This window comes from Motacilla alba, chromosome Z, assembly GCF_015832195.1.
Source record: "Motacilla alba alba isolate MOTALB_02 chromosome Z, Motacilla_alba_V1.0_pri, whole genome shotgun sequence".
Taxonomy (NCBI): domain Eukaryota; kingdom Metazoa; phylum Chordata; class Aves; order Passeriformes; family Motacillidae; genus Motacilla; species Motacilla alba.
Window position 1 is genome coordinate 74,906,602 of NC_052046.1, and position 16,895 is coordinate 74,923,496.

General features: G+C 40.9%; 1 protein-coding gene across 6 annotated transcripts in view; it reads right to left on the reverse strand.

The window, feature by feature from the left end:
* Positions 1-16,895, reverse strand: part of RASGRF2 (Ras protein specific guanine nucleotide releasing factor 2) — a 132,053-nt gene that overhangs the window by 65,910 nt on the left and 49,248 nt on the right. For all 6 annotated transcript variants that reach the window (XM_038123817.1, XM_038123814.1, XM_038123813.1 and 3 more), the window contains exons 3-9: positions 12,455-12,602; positions 10,831-10,920; positions 9,393-9,646; positions 8,402-8,481; positions 7,790-7,983; positions 6,497-6,606; positions 4,323-4,441 (exon numbers count right to left, since the gene is read on the reverse strand). In XM_038123817.1, coding sequence (XP_037979745.1) covers positions 4,323-4,441; positions 6,497-6,606; positions 7,790-7,983; positions 8,402-8,481; positions 9,393-9,646; positions 10,831-10,920; positions 12,455-12,602 — 995 coding nt within the window. The remainder of the gene's footprint in view (positions 1-4,322; positions 4,442-6,496; positions 6,607-7,789; positions 7,984-8,401; positions 8,482-9,392; positions 9,647-10,830; positions 10,921-12,454; positions 12,603-16,895) is intronic.

The following is a 16,895-nucleotide window of genomic DNA, read 5'->3' on the forward strand; positions in this document are numbered from 1 at the left end:
TGGAAAAGTTCTTTTTTGATGGAAAGGAGTTTGTGTGTGTGTGCCCGTGTGCAAGAGAAATGGAAATTAAGCACATTTCTTCTTCTTATCTTGTACTGCGTAACTGTCAGTGCTCCACAGCTCATCTGAAATGTGTTGCCAGTAAAACACTCCCGAACTAAATTGAACCTGCTTACATAAGCCTGAATTTTGCTTTGCAGAGCTCCAGGCTGGGGATAGCTCTGCTTCTCTTGCTGTTTCACATCTCAGTCTGTGACCAACTTTTCCAGATTGATCCCACCATGTGTATCACCTCCAAAATTGGAGCAGGAGTTAAATTTGGTGGTGAAGTGCAACTCCTCTGTAGATTAAACAGAAATATTTCTACCCTACAACTTGCTGTTAGCAGACAGGGCAGCCAAGAGACCTCCTAGTCTCCTTCCCACACATCTCTCCTCACTATTACCTTTACACTGGCTCGTGCCTTGTTCCAGCATCAGGTACTCACACAGCTAAACCAGCAGGAAAATAATGCTGGGGAGAGGCAGCTGACTTAGCTCCCTGATAGGAGCAAGGCCACAAAAGCACCAAGAAACTGACGATGCAAAGGGAGCTGCACAGCAGAACAAGCAGCAGGAGAAGGCTTTGACCTGGCCCTTCCAGATACGAAATGGCACAGCTGCATCAGAGCTCAAAGTAGGGGTGGCACCCTGACACAATGCCAGCCTGACAAAATTACCCATGAAATATTAGATTAGCAATTCTTACTCTGTGTTGTCAAAAGGATTATCTTTCTCAAAGTTCACACATGCAATCTTAAATTAACAAACAGAGAAACTGCAGTAACTGAGAAAGGTACTACTTATCTACATTTTTCCCTACACTTAGCTCTCTCTATATATATTTAAGTAGCCTGAAATTATTAATACGTAAGCTTCTACTGACATGGGAAAATACACAGCAGTAAATTTGCCAGAGAACAGTGTTGTCTGACAGGCATTTCACATTCAGACTAAACGTGTATAACACAACTTGTGTCACCGAAACACAACAATGAAGTTATGCTCTAGAATTTTGCAGAGGAGTTTGGAACATTTCAGATTCACTTACATTCTGATCCAAACCCATAAATATTTACTGGCTGTTGTGCATTTCCCCTGGACAAGCAGCCAACCTGCCTCAGCTGTAAGAGAGAGGAAGGAGATCATTTCCATGTGTTGGAACAGTGACTTTTCCACGTTACACTGACTGTCCCTCAAGCCACACTGCAAGGCCAGCATGTTCAAAACAACTCCCAGACAAAATTCCCAGGGTGCTTTTAGTCCTAAAATTCCATCTACACATTTAGGGAAGCAATATTCAATCTGTACATTGTGTTTCTGGTTTGCTTAGTAGAGTAACAGTACCTATAAATATGATATGCTTACAGAAGTAAGTTCACTGGCAATTTTTGTTTATTGACTTATTTTTATTTTCATTAGAATGCTTTCAGGACTAACGTGCTCTGCTCTGCCATAATGGGCTGAGGTTAAACAATGTTCTTGCACGGAGCTGAAATACTCTTTAATAAGGCAAAACAGAGCAGACCTCTCTCTAAAAGCACAAAACAGAGACTGGTTTGTTTTTTTTCTTTCAGATGTGCAGAGAGGAACACATCTCCTACACACACTGCAGGGGTGACACCAAGCAAGGACCTTGGGCATTCTCATCAGGCTTTAGGGGTTAAAAAAACTGGGCACTGGCTCTACCACAGATTTCCTCTTAAGGGAAAAAAATGGTCACAACTGGCCAATGTACAGATGCAATGAGCAAATGAGGCTAATTTTAGAACATTGGCTAACAGTATAGTTTGGACAATAGTGTAATCCCATGAATTTTTATCCAGCCTCAGGCCTAAGCACTTTCAGCACTTCAATGCTTCAACAGTCACCCCCTCAGCCTTTGCTCAACCCAAGGAATATAAAAGGCTGGATTTATAAACAAACCCAAGCATTCAGAAGTCTACATTGAACTGTCTGATTTACCAGCTCAGTATGGTTTTCCCTGTGCTGGAGTTTTTGGTGGGGTTTTTTTGGGCTTTTTTTACTCTTTTTTTTGTTTTTACTGCTCAGAGGGTTAAACACTGGAAGAGGTTGCTCATTCAGGGAGGCTGTGGAGTCTCTGTCCTTGGAAACAACTAAATACTGACTGGACATGGCAGAAACCAACCTCCTCCAGCTGGTGCTGCTTTGAGACTGAAATAGGTAATTTCCAAAGTCCCTTCCAGCTTCAGCTACTGCCTGATTTTGTGGTTATGAGATCTTTATCAGCAGAGGTAAATTCACAGCAGCCTGTGGCAGAAGCATCAGAGTGCTGGAAGGCACCAGAGGGGCTCAGGGTGCCCAGTTGTTTGGATGTCAACAGATTTGGGATTCCCTGAGTATCCTTCAGCCTCACAAAGAAAACTTTCCTCATTTGTCTGTGTGCCTGACTATAAAATCTGTACCTAAGCAAGAGGCAGGGAAAATCTGACCCCAAGAAACTCGAATGAGAATTCACAATCTGCACTGCAAAAGACTGCAAGGGACAGTTCCCGTGGTCTCAACATGCACACAGGATCAATCTCTTCTTAAAAATAAAAAGTCTGTAGCACATCAAAAAGCTGTCATTAATATCCACAAAAAAAACCAAAAAACAAAAAAACAAAAAAAAAAACACCAAAAAAACAAAACCACAAAACAAAACAAAACAAAAAACAAACAAACAAAAACAAACAAACAAAATAAAAAACCTGAACAAAGGTAGTGGCTCCTCTCTCCTGTTTTAAGCTGGAAAAGAGGCTCCTGTGCCCATCTACACTAATCAACACAACAAATGGCAGCCTAACTGGAACCAGAGGAGACGGACACCACTGCCAAAGTGACCCCACTGTCAGATCTAAAAGGAAAATGGGCTCCATTACTTCATTTGCTTTATTCAGATTTCTGCCCCTGCCCAGAATCACAGGCAGTGGATGTTCCACCAGATAAGCTGATACAACCTTCTGTAACACACACTCCAGTCCACTGCCCTCTGACTGTGTGCCTAGAAATAAATCTGAATTTAATTTACTTGCAGGGTTTGGCCTGGGGCTAACAAGGCAACAGTACTTTGTTCAGATTGATTCCCACAGAAAAATATTCAGTTTTACTGATGAAGCAGTGGGTACATGGACAAAACATTGTCAGTCAGTTTTAATGGGAAAACCCCAATAAATAAAAATGCATATTTGTATTTTATATTGTAATAATATTGAAAAAAATCTGAACTTTAATTAGATTTCATAGTACAAGCCAACCTAGGATAATCACACCATTATAATTTTTTGGCTGTGGGTGCAAAACAACTAGTTTGGTTTTTTTCCTGAAAGCCATATTCATAACTCCTAAAACATCTCAGAGATAACAAATGCATACACCTAATGAAAAATCAAGTAATTTAATAGGGTTTGTAAAAACAACATTGTTAGTGTATTGTAAAAATGATATTGGAAGTTATTACAGAAAATTCATATTTTGGCCACATAACTACAGAAACAGCATAAAATGCATTACAAAATGTACAGAAAGCCTATTAATTACCAGGTGCAATATGGCCCCATCAAATACCAGATGTTCTGCTGAGGTTATCTGGAAAAGGTTTCATGAAGAGATGCATCTAAATTATATTCCTAACCTTTCCTGAGTACATTTAATGCTTTTCAGCACAAAGAAGCAAAACCTGACCTAATCCTGCACTACAGATCTGTAGTTATTGTGTACAAACCCAGTAAATGGCTTCAAGAGATCCAAAAGTAAAATATCATATAAATGGGAGAAAAATAAGCAGCTGAAGTAAACACCACCAAGTAAGAATTGTGACCAATTTGCAGCTCCTGGCAAAAAAAAAAAAAATCTGTCCCTTATTTAAAATGGAAACGTTATTCTAGCAGAGTTTTTTGGAACTTAACAACAAATTCCAACTCTGCCGTAACTAATTTTCAACAGAAAGAGTTTCCAAAGCTGCCATCAGTAGACAGAGTGCTGCTCCCCCCCTGCTCCATCCCCTTGGGGCCACAGTCCAGGCAGAATGTGAATCACAGCCCCACGGGGGCTTTGCCACTCGCGTGCTGCTGATCTTCCTGCAGAAACCAGCACAGAACTGATGCCCACCCACAGCCTAAAAATCACCTGTTTTCAGGGCCCTTTGTGGCTCACCCTGGAGGGACAGGGGGCAGGCTCAGGATGCTGACAAGTGCCCAGCCTGGCGATGGCAGTGTGAGCCCTGCTGCCTTCAGCGCAGTGTTTTTCATGATTTTTGGGCAGCTTTGCAGAGGAATGTCTTACCTTGGCGTATAAAGGTTTGGCTGGTGTCTAGCAATATGTCACAGCCCTCCACTATGGTCCTCTCTATGGCCAGGTTCTTCCGGATGTTCTCTGTGTCACTCACCTCGTCGTGCATCACTCTGTTGGGGACAAAAATGCACTTTATCTCCCCAAAACGTGCCCCACACCTGCTGTGTCTGTGAGGACACAGTGCATGCCCTTCACCACCTGCTACAGATCTACCCACCCAGTGCCTCATCACTCCCGAGCAGGTTTCCTGCCTTTTCTCCTCTCCTTTTCAAATAGTTCTTGTGATCATTTTGATTTTTCAGCAGTGGAGCCAATTTGGTAGAACAGTGACTGTTCCTGAGCACATCTGACAGATGCCACTGAGCTACACACACTTCACAGCTGATAGAAGAGAACCTGATCCTTAATGCCACAGACAGGAAAGGTTTGCCTAGAACTGTGTAGGGCACATTTTAGATTTCCTTTCCATGGCTTTAGGGTCCCACTCTGCCCCTGCTTCATCTTTACAATTCAATGTATCAGTCCTGTCCTTTCCTTTCCTTGAAATTTCCTTTCCTTGAAATTCCCTTTCCTTTCCTTTCCTTGAAATTCCCTTTCCTTTCCTTTCCTTGAAATTCCCTTTCCTTTCCTTGAAATTCCCTTTCCTTTCCTTGAAATTCCCTTTCCTTTCCTTTCCTTGAAATTCCCTTTCCTTTCCTTTCCTTGAAATTCCCTTTCCTTTCCTTTCCTTGAAATTCCCTTTCCTTTCCTTTCCTTGAAATTCCCTTTCCTTTCCTTTCCTTGAAATTCCCTTTCCTTTCCTTTCCTTGAAATTCCCTTTCCTTTCTTTGAAATTCCCTTTCCTTTCCTTTCCTTGAAATTCCCTTTCCTTTCTTTGAAATTCCCTTTCCTTTCCTTTCCTTGAAATTCCCTTTCCTTTCCTTGAAATTCCCTTTCCTTTCCTTGAAATTCCCTTTCCTTTCCTTGAAATTCCCTTTCCTTTCCTTGAAATTTCCTTTCCTTTCCTTGAAATTTCCTTTCCTTTCCTTGAAATTCCCTTTCCTTTCTTCTCCCCTCCTCCAACAACCACAGCTTTGATATTTCACCATTTCCTTCCTCTTATTGTACTTTCCATAGGCATTCTCCCCTTACAGAGGAAAATACAGTTTTTATTAATTTTTTTTTATGCTGAAACCAACCCTGGAGCTTATACACTCTTGCAATGATATTTTCCTAAAGTGGGACCGGACTGCACTTCCTGGAATCTCCTCCTCCCTCAGAACTACCTTAAAGGGATGGAAATGAGCCAGTTTATTTCACATTTATGGTCTCTGCTGACTTCACGAGCAGAGGGGATCAGTCAGTCTCAGACTCCAGTTCCGAGTGTTCAGTGATGAATCAGTTGGATCAGCAGTGAACTCTGACTTCTGTGGTGAAGCCAGTCCAAGGCTGATTTATCTGCTCGTGCAGATCTTTTACAACTAAATATCCTCCGAGCACATCTTCAGTGAATACTCCAGACACTGAACATTTATATCCTGGAGTTCACTCATGGTCTCTTTGTTCACAGCAGAAAACTGCATTTCCCAGAGAGGAGAAACACATTTCTCACTGGGCTGATGAGAGGAACATCTGAGAAAGGTCTGGGGGTTCAGGGAAGAGCTTCATTGTGGAGGTTTCCACAGGGAGCAAAAGTTCTCAGAATATATCTTTAGTTCCTGCTCATCTGGCAATATCTGAAGCCTACATGAAATTCAATTTTCACACTAGCATGCTAAAATTATGACACAGATAAAGAATTAAGTACTTTCCATGACCGTGGTTATTTAAAATGCCCTTCTCTCTTTAAATTAAGAAAAATGAAATTTCTTTATGTAAAGAAAACTGCTCTGTTCATAACCCAGGAGGAGGTGGTTTCTATAGTGATTTTGATTCTCCCTAACCAAAATACAAGGAGACACTTGGAGATTTAAATTTCCCCCCCCAAAAAAATAAATTGAACAGACAAAATATTACACTGAGATATTTTTGTTATTTTTCATTATCTTCTGTTTTGGGTTTGATCCTTTTCTTTAAAATGCATATCTTTTTAAAAGAGCAAAACCAAATAAAAATAAATAAAAGCTGGTTTTTCTTTTCAAAACCTCCAATTCAAAATTATCAGACATAAGGCAGAAAAATCTTACCTTGAAAGTTCTTCTAGTTTAGATTTAGCAAATTCAAGGCTTTTTCTCTCAACGTGCTCGTGTGGTGTGTGAGCCAAAAGTTCATGAAGTGTTATAATATATCTGGGAATCTTGAAACCAATAAGATATAATATCAGTAAATCCATATATACCTTCCCTCAATTTTAATAGATTATGAGCATGTAAATTTCTTTTGACATTGAAAATACCAGGTGACCTGAGTGCATTCAGGTAACATTCACATTGCACAAAAGGAGATGGAAGAATGTCCAGTATTTGACTATTAAAGGCTACAGGGTAACAAGGACCCTTCAGAGCTTTTAACCACAGAAAGAAGGACACTTCAGAGCTTTTAACCAAGTGGTGGTGCAGCATAACTGGTCTGACACAACAAGATTTATGTAGGAGGAGAGGCAGCATTATACTCATGTGGAAAGTCACCAGCAATGACATAATAGCATTCCTCATCACACAGGAACAGGACCATCTCCTTCCCTCCCTTGACCCGGTTTCAACTCAACCCCAAGAAACCCCATACCCACAAAAACTTTAAAATTTATCACTTCACAAATTAAAAAAGTATTGCTGCAGGTGCTAATGGCTCCTTAGGCTAATATGAATAACTACCCCTAACTGAAGTTTCACTGATGCCCCTTTTTAATTTTATTTTTTTTCCTCTATCTGGCTTTCCAATAACTGCACAAACTGAGGGGGTTCACTATTCCTCTGATCAGTGAAATGTCAGGCTAAATGCAAAAGACATAAAATTCTCAGTCCAGTGCTTCACAGACATCTTAAAACAGCAGCAAATGTCTACTCCAGGCAGATCACAGTAAAATACCAGGAGGGTAAGCACAGTTCTCAAAACTTTCTCAGTTTATTTCTCATTTTCTAAAGACCAAGTCACTCGAGAGCAAAGCAGGGGGAAAGATACAAAACGAATTCCCACTAAGGTGCGTATGGCTGCTCTAAGTTACTGAACATCATCTCTCTCTCTTCATAACCAAGGGTCCTAAGTCAAGGTCCTGCTCCCTGCCAGTTTTCTTTGGTGCCATCCTCATCCCACACTCCCCCTCAACACTGCTGAGACTGAACAAAGACGAGCCAGCATAGCTGGGGATCTCCACAGGCAGAGGCTTGGTGTGACAACGAAATAAATCACACCAAACTAATTTTCAGGAGTATTTCTAGTTAAGCAAGAAGAGCCTTCGATTGATTGCAATGTCAGCAACATAAAATGAATCTACCAAACAGTAAAACCAAAAGTACACCAAAAAAATACACAGGGAGTACCTGAAACATGGGGTAGGTAAGGAAAGTTTCCAGCATTCTGCCCTCGCATGCTGGGTTGGCTTCATATTGCTTCAAGAGTTTGTCAAAATCTCTGTTTTGCTTACAGTTTGCCAGCACTTGTAGGCTGTATTGATGATTCCGAACAAATTCTTGATATATGTTCAGCATTGGCAGCAGAATGTCAAATAAGTCAGCTAAAAAAAAGCAGAAAAATGCCCTTTTTTTTTTTTTCCCCATCTACCCATGTATTTAAATACATTTTTAAAGAAAGCAGTGTTTTCTCTGGAAGTGAATTACTATAATCAGCTCTGTTTCCAACACACTGACAATTCAGAAACATTAAACACAGCTCTTTCACCTGCCCAGTGATGGTTGTTCTGATTACCAAAAATACAAGTCTAATCAATGCTTAGGGCAGAGGAATTCTCATATACAGACCATTACTGCCCACGTGGGATTCCCACTACACCTGATCTTGTGTTTTCAACCCTGCATATGCATATTCCCTTGCAAAAGGGACTTTTAACAAGTCATGTCTTTAAAAAGAAAACCAAACCCTACTGATTATTCAAAAATGAGAATTGTACCCCTGCAGAAAATAAAGTAACTTACCTAGAATTAAGGTAGGCCAGTTAGCTATTCTTGCTTTTAAGCCCTGGTGAAATATCTCATGAAGAAACATGATTGTTTCACTGAAAAACAAGTATTTAAACAAACAAACAAAAAGACAATTCTGGTTTTATTTTCTGATTAATAATTCACAGAGAAACATCTCTTCCTCTTTTGAACTTTGCTAGGAAAAAAACAGAAGACAGTTATTGTTATGGAAATGAGTGCTTCCTTTCATTGCATTGTTTAAAAATACTAGCTCAGTGCTTCTAAAAAAACTCGTAGTATTCAACATAAATATTCTAACATTGTATTCATATTCTGGCAAGGGAAAGGAAACCTGCCTCATGACTAAAGGAACATATTCTGCTTCTCAGAAGTTTGGGGCAGCCTTGGATGCAATCCCAGTCCTGTATCTAATGTTAGATGCCTGCTGGGCTATTTGAACATGCTCATTACAGCACTACTTGGATGCCTAATGAAAGAACAATTCCTATTTTGCAGGATATGAAAAGACAAGCAAGAGGGAAGGAGATTCCTTAGGCAGGACAACAGAAAATAGAAGCTTTGACATTCTCATCCTCGGGGTCTTGTCGAGATCATATGAGGCCACTAAGTCCAGTTTTGCTCTCTTAAGAGAAAAAAAGGAACAGGAAAGGTGACAGAAGATTATGGGAACTGCCCTAAGAGGCACCATCTGTCCTTTTTTGCCTTTAGCAGAGGAAGACACAGAATGCAGGGAGGTAAAGAGGTCATGCTGGTTTCCAACAGCATCACCTGCAGCACCTTTTTGCCTTTCAGCCCTGGAAAAGTGTCTGGCTCAGTGACACCAGAGCCAAGACAGGAGCCAGGACTCTGCCTTCAGCTGAACCAGAATGGCAACAAGCACCCACCAAAACAAAACAAAACAAAACAAAAAAAAATAAAATTAAAAAATAAAAAGGTGCAGAAACCTCCCAAAACAACAGAAAAATCCCAAATAAATCCCCTATACCTGTTGAGGAAAATGCTGCTGACGTCGTCGTGGCTGATGGGCGGCTTCTTGGAGCTGGCTGCCATCCTCAGGGGCCGCAGGAAGCAGTTCACCAGGACATAAAGCTGGTGCACGTACTCTGACTCAGCCTCCACCATGTTGAAAACTATCTGGTTCCTCTTCCTCATGCTCTCTGCATGAGGAGAACAAATATAGTCTTGGACAATGGTTTTCCATTTTCTTCTGCACAGCCAGCCCCGCATAAAGCTCTGAACCTAAAAAGGGATCACGCAGGAAAAGGAAGTTAAAGAAGCATACTACGTGACTTATCATAAACTCTTCACTGCAGAAATAACTCTCAAAATTACAAGCCTTTTCTCAAAAATAAAAATGTTCCCTCGTTGATGTATAATTGTTCTGTAATTAAATATATTTCACACTGCTGTTCGTTAAGGGTCATAATTGTTGCCAGGAAACAGACTGTAAAACATGGCATACATAGGAGGGAATCTTTCACTGCAAGCTGGAGTGTTGTCCCCTTCCCATCAGCACGAGTTCCTTCTTCCTCCCCACAAAACATTTCTCTTACACCCCAAAGGTGTCCTGCAGTACCTCCAGGTAACACATTCCAGCACAGACTCAATATCGTTATTGGCAGAATTCTTAAATGATGTTTTAAGCTCACTTTGCTTTCCATTTTGGTCAGATAACACTTGGTATGGATATTTAAAGCTAGATATCAATACACTGCTTGGTATCAGACACTGAGGCGACAAAGATGGTATTCAAAAAGACAGATTTTAAAAAGCACCCCTGTGCCACAGAAAAATCTAACTGAGCACAGTACCTGCTGAAGTTGCAAGTGGATTAAAGATTACAGAAGAGATCTAGATCTGGTCACAGGAAATTTCATTATGTCTGTGCCCTGATCTTGACGTGGAGATCATTCATCTTCGTAAGATGAATGAGAAGTGCAAAATTTCACCGGTATCACTTTACTCCAAAAAGTAACTTTAAATAAAAGGGGCCCATCCGTCAAAATGACCAAGACACAGAATACAGTGAATTATATACAGATTCAAAGCTCTCTTGCCACTAAAAGGGGCATTCCCAGCTTCTGCAACAATGGTTAATCTAAACAAAAAGGAAAACTCACACCAAGCTACCAGCTCAGTGCTGACCCTGGCTCAAACTGCACACCCCAGAAAAGGACAGAAACCAGACGTGCCCCATAAAGGATTTCATGCAAATACTTGACAAGATTAAATGTGGCACTAAAGACCATGTAATTGAAGAGTTTTAAGTAGGGGCAGGGCAAAGAAAAACTTGCTATTTGACAGTACTTTAAAAAAATATTTAAAAAGAAATAAAAAAACCCAACAAAAACTAGACCAAAAAAATGAAAGTACACCCTTCATCCCACCCTCCTCCCTTTAAACACAAAAGACTTCATGTTTACCTTCTTAATTTTTTTAATATCTGGATCTTCGTCTTCCTGGTTGCCTTGATAAGGTCGCATTTTTTCCTTTGTTTTATTCAGTGCTACAATCTGACAAGACCAAACACTCATTAAATGCTTCCTCAAGTTAAGCAAACCCTTGGTTGGAGAACGACCAGAACAACAATTTCCCCTTCCCCCAGCCTGTGGAAGGGGCACAGAATGACCAGCACATATTTGGGAACAGGGACTGGGGCACTTCAGGCCACTACAGGTCCCTGTCCAGCTGGAAGGGGGACCCAGAACCAGCAGGTTGTGCCCCCAAAACTAACTGTGCCTTTTGGGCTTTATCAGCCTGGGACTGCAGCGAGGTTTTTAACAACATCCAGGGCACAGAGCAGTGTGGGACAGTCCTTAACACCATCCCAGCCAAAGTCAAACCTGAAGGCAGGGAGGAAACAGTGAAATCAGTGGCACCCACTCTGCAAAGCAGTGTGTCATCTCAGGGGGATGAGTGGATGTCAGGAAAAGTAACACAATCAGGCCCCAATATTTCAGAGAAAATTATTTTTCCAAGGAGTCACTAATTATATATTGGTAATATATAACAACACTGGGCTGTTATATATTAACCTGCTGGGTTCTGCCATTTTCACAGAATACCACAGAAATACTGAATACCACTGATGCCTGAAGTTTGAGCTTTCATATTTTCCAGACTCTGCACTGCATTAGTATGTAATTCTGAACTCCATGGAAAGTGCCAGCAGCTCTCCCCACAGCTCAGTCACACAGAACAATCCTTTTCCAGCCCCAGAACCAAGGACACCGCTGCAGCTTCAGCCCCAAAATGTGCAAACAACAAAAAGGCCCAAAAAGTGCAAACAACAGAGAACTGAGGGGATCAAACTGAGAGGGTGGGACTGCATCACCTGGAGCTGGAATTGCACAATGAACCCCAATTTGGAAATGGACCAAAGCTCATAAAAGTGTGAAAACTCGTGACTCAGAGTCCATTTTGAGTCCACCTTGGGTGCACCTTTGTAGCCACAGCTCTCTTCATGGAGAGCAGGCAGGCACAACTTCCCAAGGATATTTGCTGGGAATCGCAGAGAGGAGCCTCAGAGAAGGAGAAAATAATCCTTATCTATATTCTCTGCTCCTGCTGTTTCTGCACATCTGGAATGAGTTAGGAAGATTGTTTACCTGAAGGGAGTTCTTAATTGGATTCTGGCGATGGTTGTTTATATTAATTGGCCTGTTGGGTCAAAGCTGCGTCCTGTCTCAGACAGTCACGGGTTTTTCTTTAGTACTTTTTTAGTATTCTTTAGTGTAGTATGTCTTTAATATAGTATATATAATGTGATGTAATATAGTCTTAATAAAGCAATTGTTCAGCATTCTGAATCAATGGAGTGAGATGCCAATCCTCCGCCAGGGGCTCCTGATTCTGCTCTACACCTTGGGTGTAGCCACAGCTAGGCTCTTGCACCACCCAAGATGCGTCCTTCGAAGGATTTTTAATAAATCCTTTACTCCTTTAACTCTGTCTAGCTCTGCTCCAGGGGCCTCCCAAGGCATCCCCACAGCCGCGAACCCAGCAGAAGGCTCCAGGCAGTGACTGCCTGGTGGCTCTGGCACTCACCTCCGACTTGAGCCTCTCGATCTCGGTGTCCTGGTCCTCCAGCTGGTGCCGGAGCTGGTTGGCCGCCACCTTCTCGGTCTCCACGATCTGCACCAGGTGGATGTACTTCTGCATCAGCACCTCCCGCTCGATCAGGATGTCCGAGTAGCTGCCAGGGAAAGATCAGGTCACTAAAAACAGCCTGACGCTGGGTTTTAGTGGTTTTAGTTTAAAAAGGCTTCTGCACCTGAAACAACTGTAAAAACAGAGATTGGTTCAGGTGCAAACATGTTTTAAATGGTTTCTCTTCTGTGCCTAAAGAACTGCTCATAATTATTGTATTTGTGGGGTGCCCCGATGAAGGAAGGAATGATGAGTCTGACTCCATGTGCTCAGAAGGCTAATTTATTATTTTATGATACTATATTATATTAAAGAATACTAAACTAAACTATACTAAAGAATACAGAAAGGATACAGACAGAAGGCTAAAAAGATAATAATGAAAACTTGTGAGTCTTTCCAGAATCTCAACACAGCTTGGCACTGATTGGCCAAAGGGTGAAAACAACTCACCAGAATCCAATGAAACAATCACCTGTGGGTAAACAACCTCCAAACACATTCCACATGAGCAAAACACAGGAGAAGCAAATGAGATAAGAATTTGTTTTCCTTTTTCTCTGAGGCTTCTCAGTTTCCCAGGAGAAAAATCCTGGGCAAAGGGATTTTTCAGAGAATGTGAATGCCACACATAATCATCATTATTCTTCTTGGCATGATAGCCAACTGTGCAAAACATTACTACTGTTAGATATTTATTATTGTTATATATTTACTGTTGCTAGACATTTACTACTGTTAGATATTTACTGTTGTTAGATATTTATCTGTTATTAAATACCTGTTATTAGTAGATATTTAGAATAGAGACTCAACAAGGTAGAGGCTTTGTCAAGCCTCTAAAGGGGGGGAATGATGCCTTAAGATTTAGCTGTCATATTTTCCAGATTCTGTACTGCATCAGTATATAACTCTGAACTTCATAAGAAGTGTTACATCTCCTCACAGTTTAGTTAGACAAAGCAATCCTTTTCCAGCCTAATTTATTTTTAATAAACTTTAAGTCTTTATTCTGCCTATCCTCTGGTCCAGGTGCCCTCCCCAGGCATCACAACTCCCTCAAGGGACATGGACAGATAACACAGCCCCAGTGGCAAAAAGCCTGCAAAGCCATGCTTGTTTGGCTTAAGTTATAACGTGCAGCTTGATCATAAAACACCCAAATCATAACCACCAAATCATCCAAACTGAGACAGTTTAACATCCCTTTTTAGACACTGCTGCAACAGTACCCAGTTCCGCAGTATTCAGCTACTGAGAGCAAGATAACTGCACTTTTTATGAGCCTCTAATCCTCATGCTAAGCCCAAGAACTCGGTAAATTCAATTTGTTTTCTTTATTTTAAGGTCTTGATTTTTTCCCATCTTTTGGGAGAACTTGGGGGAGCATGTAGCACTTCATCAGAACTATTCCTCTCCATCTGCCAGATCAATTTATGGAAGGATTCCCATCAAAACTGTCATTTTAGCGTGCTAACACATGTTTTATTTTTTTAGGCCTTTTTAAGATTACTGAAATAAATGCCTTGAATCCAATCAGTAACAAGAACCACAGTACCAGTCTTTCCTTCTGCTCTTGGGCAGCTTTCCCCCGAAAAGGGAGAATGTCCCTAGTGCAATCAGATGCCACAATCAGAGCACCACGTCAGAAATGCTTCCCAGCTTCAGGCAGAGGAGAAATCAGTTCCTCCCTGTGCAGCATCTTCATCAGACTGACCCTGAAGCAGCAAAATCCACTTTGCTGCCTTTTACCCTGTGTTTTCGGAAGGTTGCTCTTCTGAGAATTATGGAAATTTACAAGATAAAGACCAACCAAAACACAGCAGAAAGGAGGCCCTAAATCACTGACAAGGGATCCTTCACTATTTGGTATAACATCTTTTTCCATTGCTGAGTTTGAGCACAGCATTTAACAAAAGGAGCTTTGGAATTGCAAATCTCTTCCTTTTAAATTTCTTCCTGCTTGTTATGGCACTAATAAAACAATGAATATTTGCTATTAAATACCAGGAGGTTCCTAGAATTGCAGCAACATGCATCCTCTGCAATGTGTTTTTTCTGTAAATATTTACTTGTGTTTCAATCAGTGTTAGTGCACTTCCACACTGGAGGGGGCCAATATTAACCACAGCTGTTGAATTCAGCACCTAACCTGGAAAACAAGCTTGGATTTAAAATAATTAGAATAAGTTCCCACACCTATCATAAAGTAAAAGTTTTTCCTCCTTGTATAGATCATAAAAAGAATAAGAAGTGAATTTATTTCTATTACATTTGCTGTTATATTTTGACTACTGCAGAAGTAAACAATACACTGGAAAAAGGAAGGTCAGGGCACCTCTTCCAAGAAGTAAAAAACATACATAAATAAATCTGTCATGAAGCAATCCACTTATCACTCAGCTGTGCAAGAAAAAGCAGAGAAGTATGAGATTAGTTATTCAAAACTTTACAATTTTTTTTTTGTTTTTGTTTTCAAGAATTCTGGAGGGTTTTTTTTTCCAGGAAACAATAGTACTTCACCTCTTTGCACCCTAAAAAGGCATTTGTACATGCTAAAAATTGTCTGAATCAAAAGCACTAATCATGAGTTAGCACTAATTGCTTTACAATGTTTTCAAGATAAAAATATATGTAACATATGTAATAAAATGCTTTGACTTAAATTTAATATAAATAGTCTTCCCCACCCAAAACCAAATCCAGACAGGTGAAACATTCTCTTTTTTCTATTTATCCCTTTCAAAATGTTCTAGAAGTTCTCCTACCAATTATTTTCAATACAGAATTTGAGGGGTTTCACTTTGGTTTTATTCAAGCTGAGGAAAATATTAGGAAAATAGTAGGACATAGACTCACAAGGATGAACTGCTGATGTAGGACCCAAAATATTGTTACATACACTGCTTTTCTTTCATTTTTTATTTTTTCTTCCTTTAGGGGAACAAATTAATGTGTGTTTCTTGGATTCTTTAAATGCATTAAGCTGGACAGCTTTGCTTTACTGGGGAACAAGAAACTTTGCTCTGGAAAACTGCAGTTTTTGTTCTTTTGAGATGCTCTTAGAGCAATTCAGCAGGGGGGGCTTTGGCTGTCTAACATGTCAGACTCAGCCTGGAAACCAAATAACATCTCCTTCACTCCCATAATTAGCAGTACGAAAAAGAGTTAATTAGAAAAGACTGTGTACACCTACACTAACTTATAATAGGCTAAATCCATTTTCCTTCTCAAAACTACTGCTGGGAAAGGGAAAATCAGAGGCTTTTGGAATAAACCCCACATTCTTCCAACAGCCCCTTCCATCCATCTCTGCATGCCTGAGTAGAGATCACCATGTCCAAATGTGTTAATCTGAAATATCCAGAGTAATCCCAGGAGCCTTACAAAAGGACAGGGTAACAACACTTACATGAACACACATGTATAAAAAAATCCTTGTAAGAGGAAATTGTACCAAAATGTTCAGATGTCAAAGCAACAAGGAAAAATGTACAAAACAACTTGTAAGCAGCCAGTCTAGGTCTGGTTTTTTTGTCTAGGGTATTGTTTAATAGAAAGAAACAACTGCTGCAAACCACAGCTTATACGAATTTTTATTAATATTTTACTGAGGGAAGCAATTCTGTAATGTCTGAAACATCCTGAAAGCCGAGGCTGAACCTGTCTACTACCATCATCTCTAAGAACAGGGCTCAAACCAGGTATTTCAAGAACCTCTGACTGACCATCACCCACCACATGGAGAGAGGAAGAAATTAATAAAACCCTGATAAAAAGTGCTGCACCATTCAGTCTGACACGCTCAGAAAACCTAGGAAAACTGGAGAAAGTTTAACCGTAGCCTCTGGCAGCAAGCCAGGATACAAGTTCCAGTAGGCCTAGCAGAAAAGACTTTTGAGTTTTGTCCCAAAATGAGACCAGAGTTATGGTTCAGTGGAGCAGTCCATGCTAATTGCACTAAAGCTGCTCAGGCTGCTGGGAGAAGCAGGCATTTGGTCTGGCCACATCAAACCACCCTCTTGAAAAGCAAAATGCACAGCCAAACTCGCTCCTTATGAAAACTGGGCTCTGGTTGTCTGCAAGGCAAAAGAAATTGCCTGCATTGTCCCCACACCCACCTCGAGCTGCTGCAGGATTCCTCAACAGAGGAGGAAGAGCCTCCAGACATGTTTTAAAGCCTGATGGCACAGTCACAGCCACAGCAGGGATGGGAACAGTAAAAGCTGCACTGGAACATAACCAATCCCCCCCTGTGACTCCAAGCAAGGTGCCTTGGGGTGTGATCCAGGGTTCTGAGGGATCCCTGTGCCACACAGAGCCACAGGGCACCTTGAGA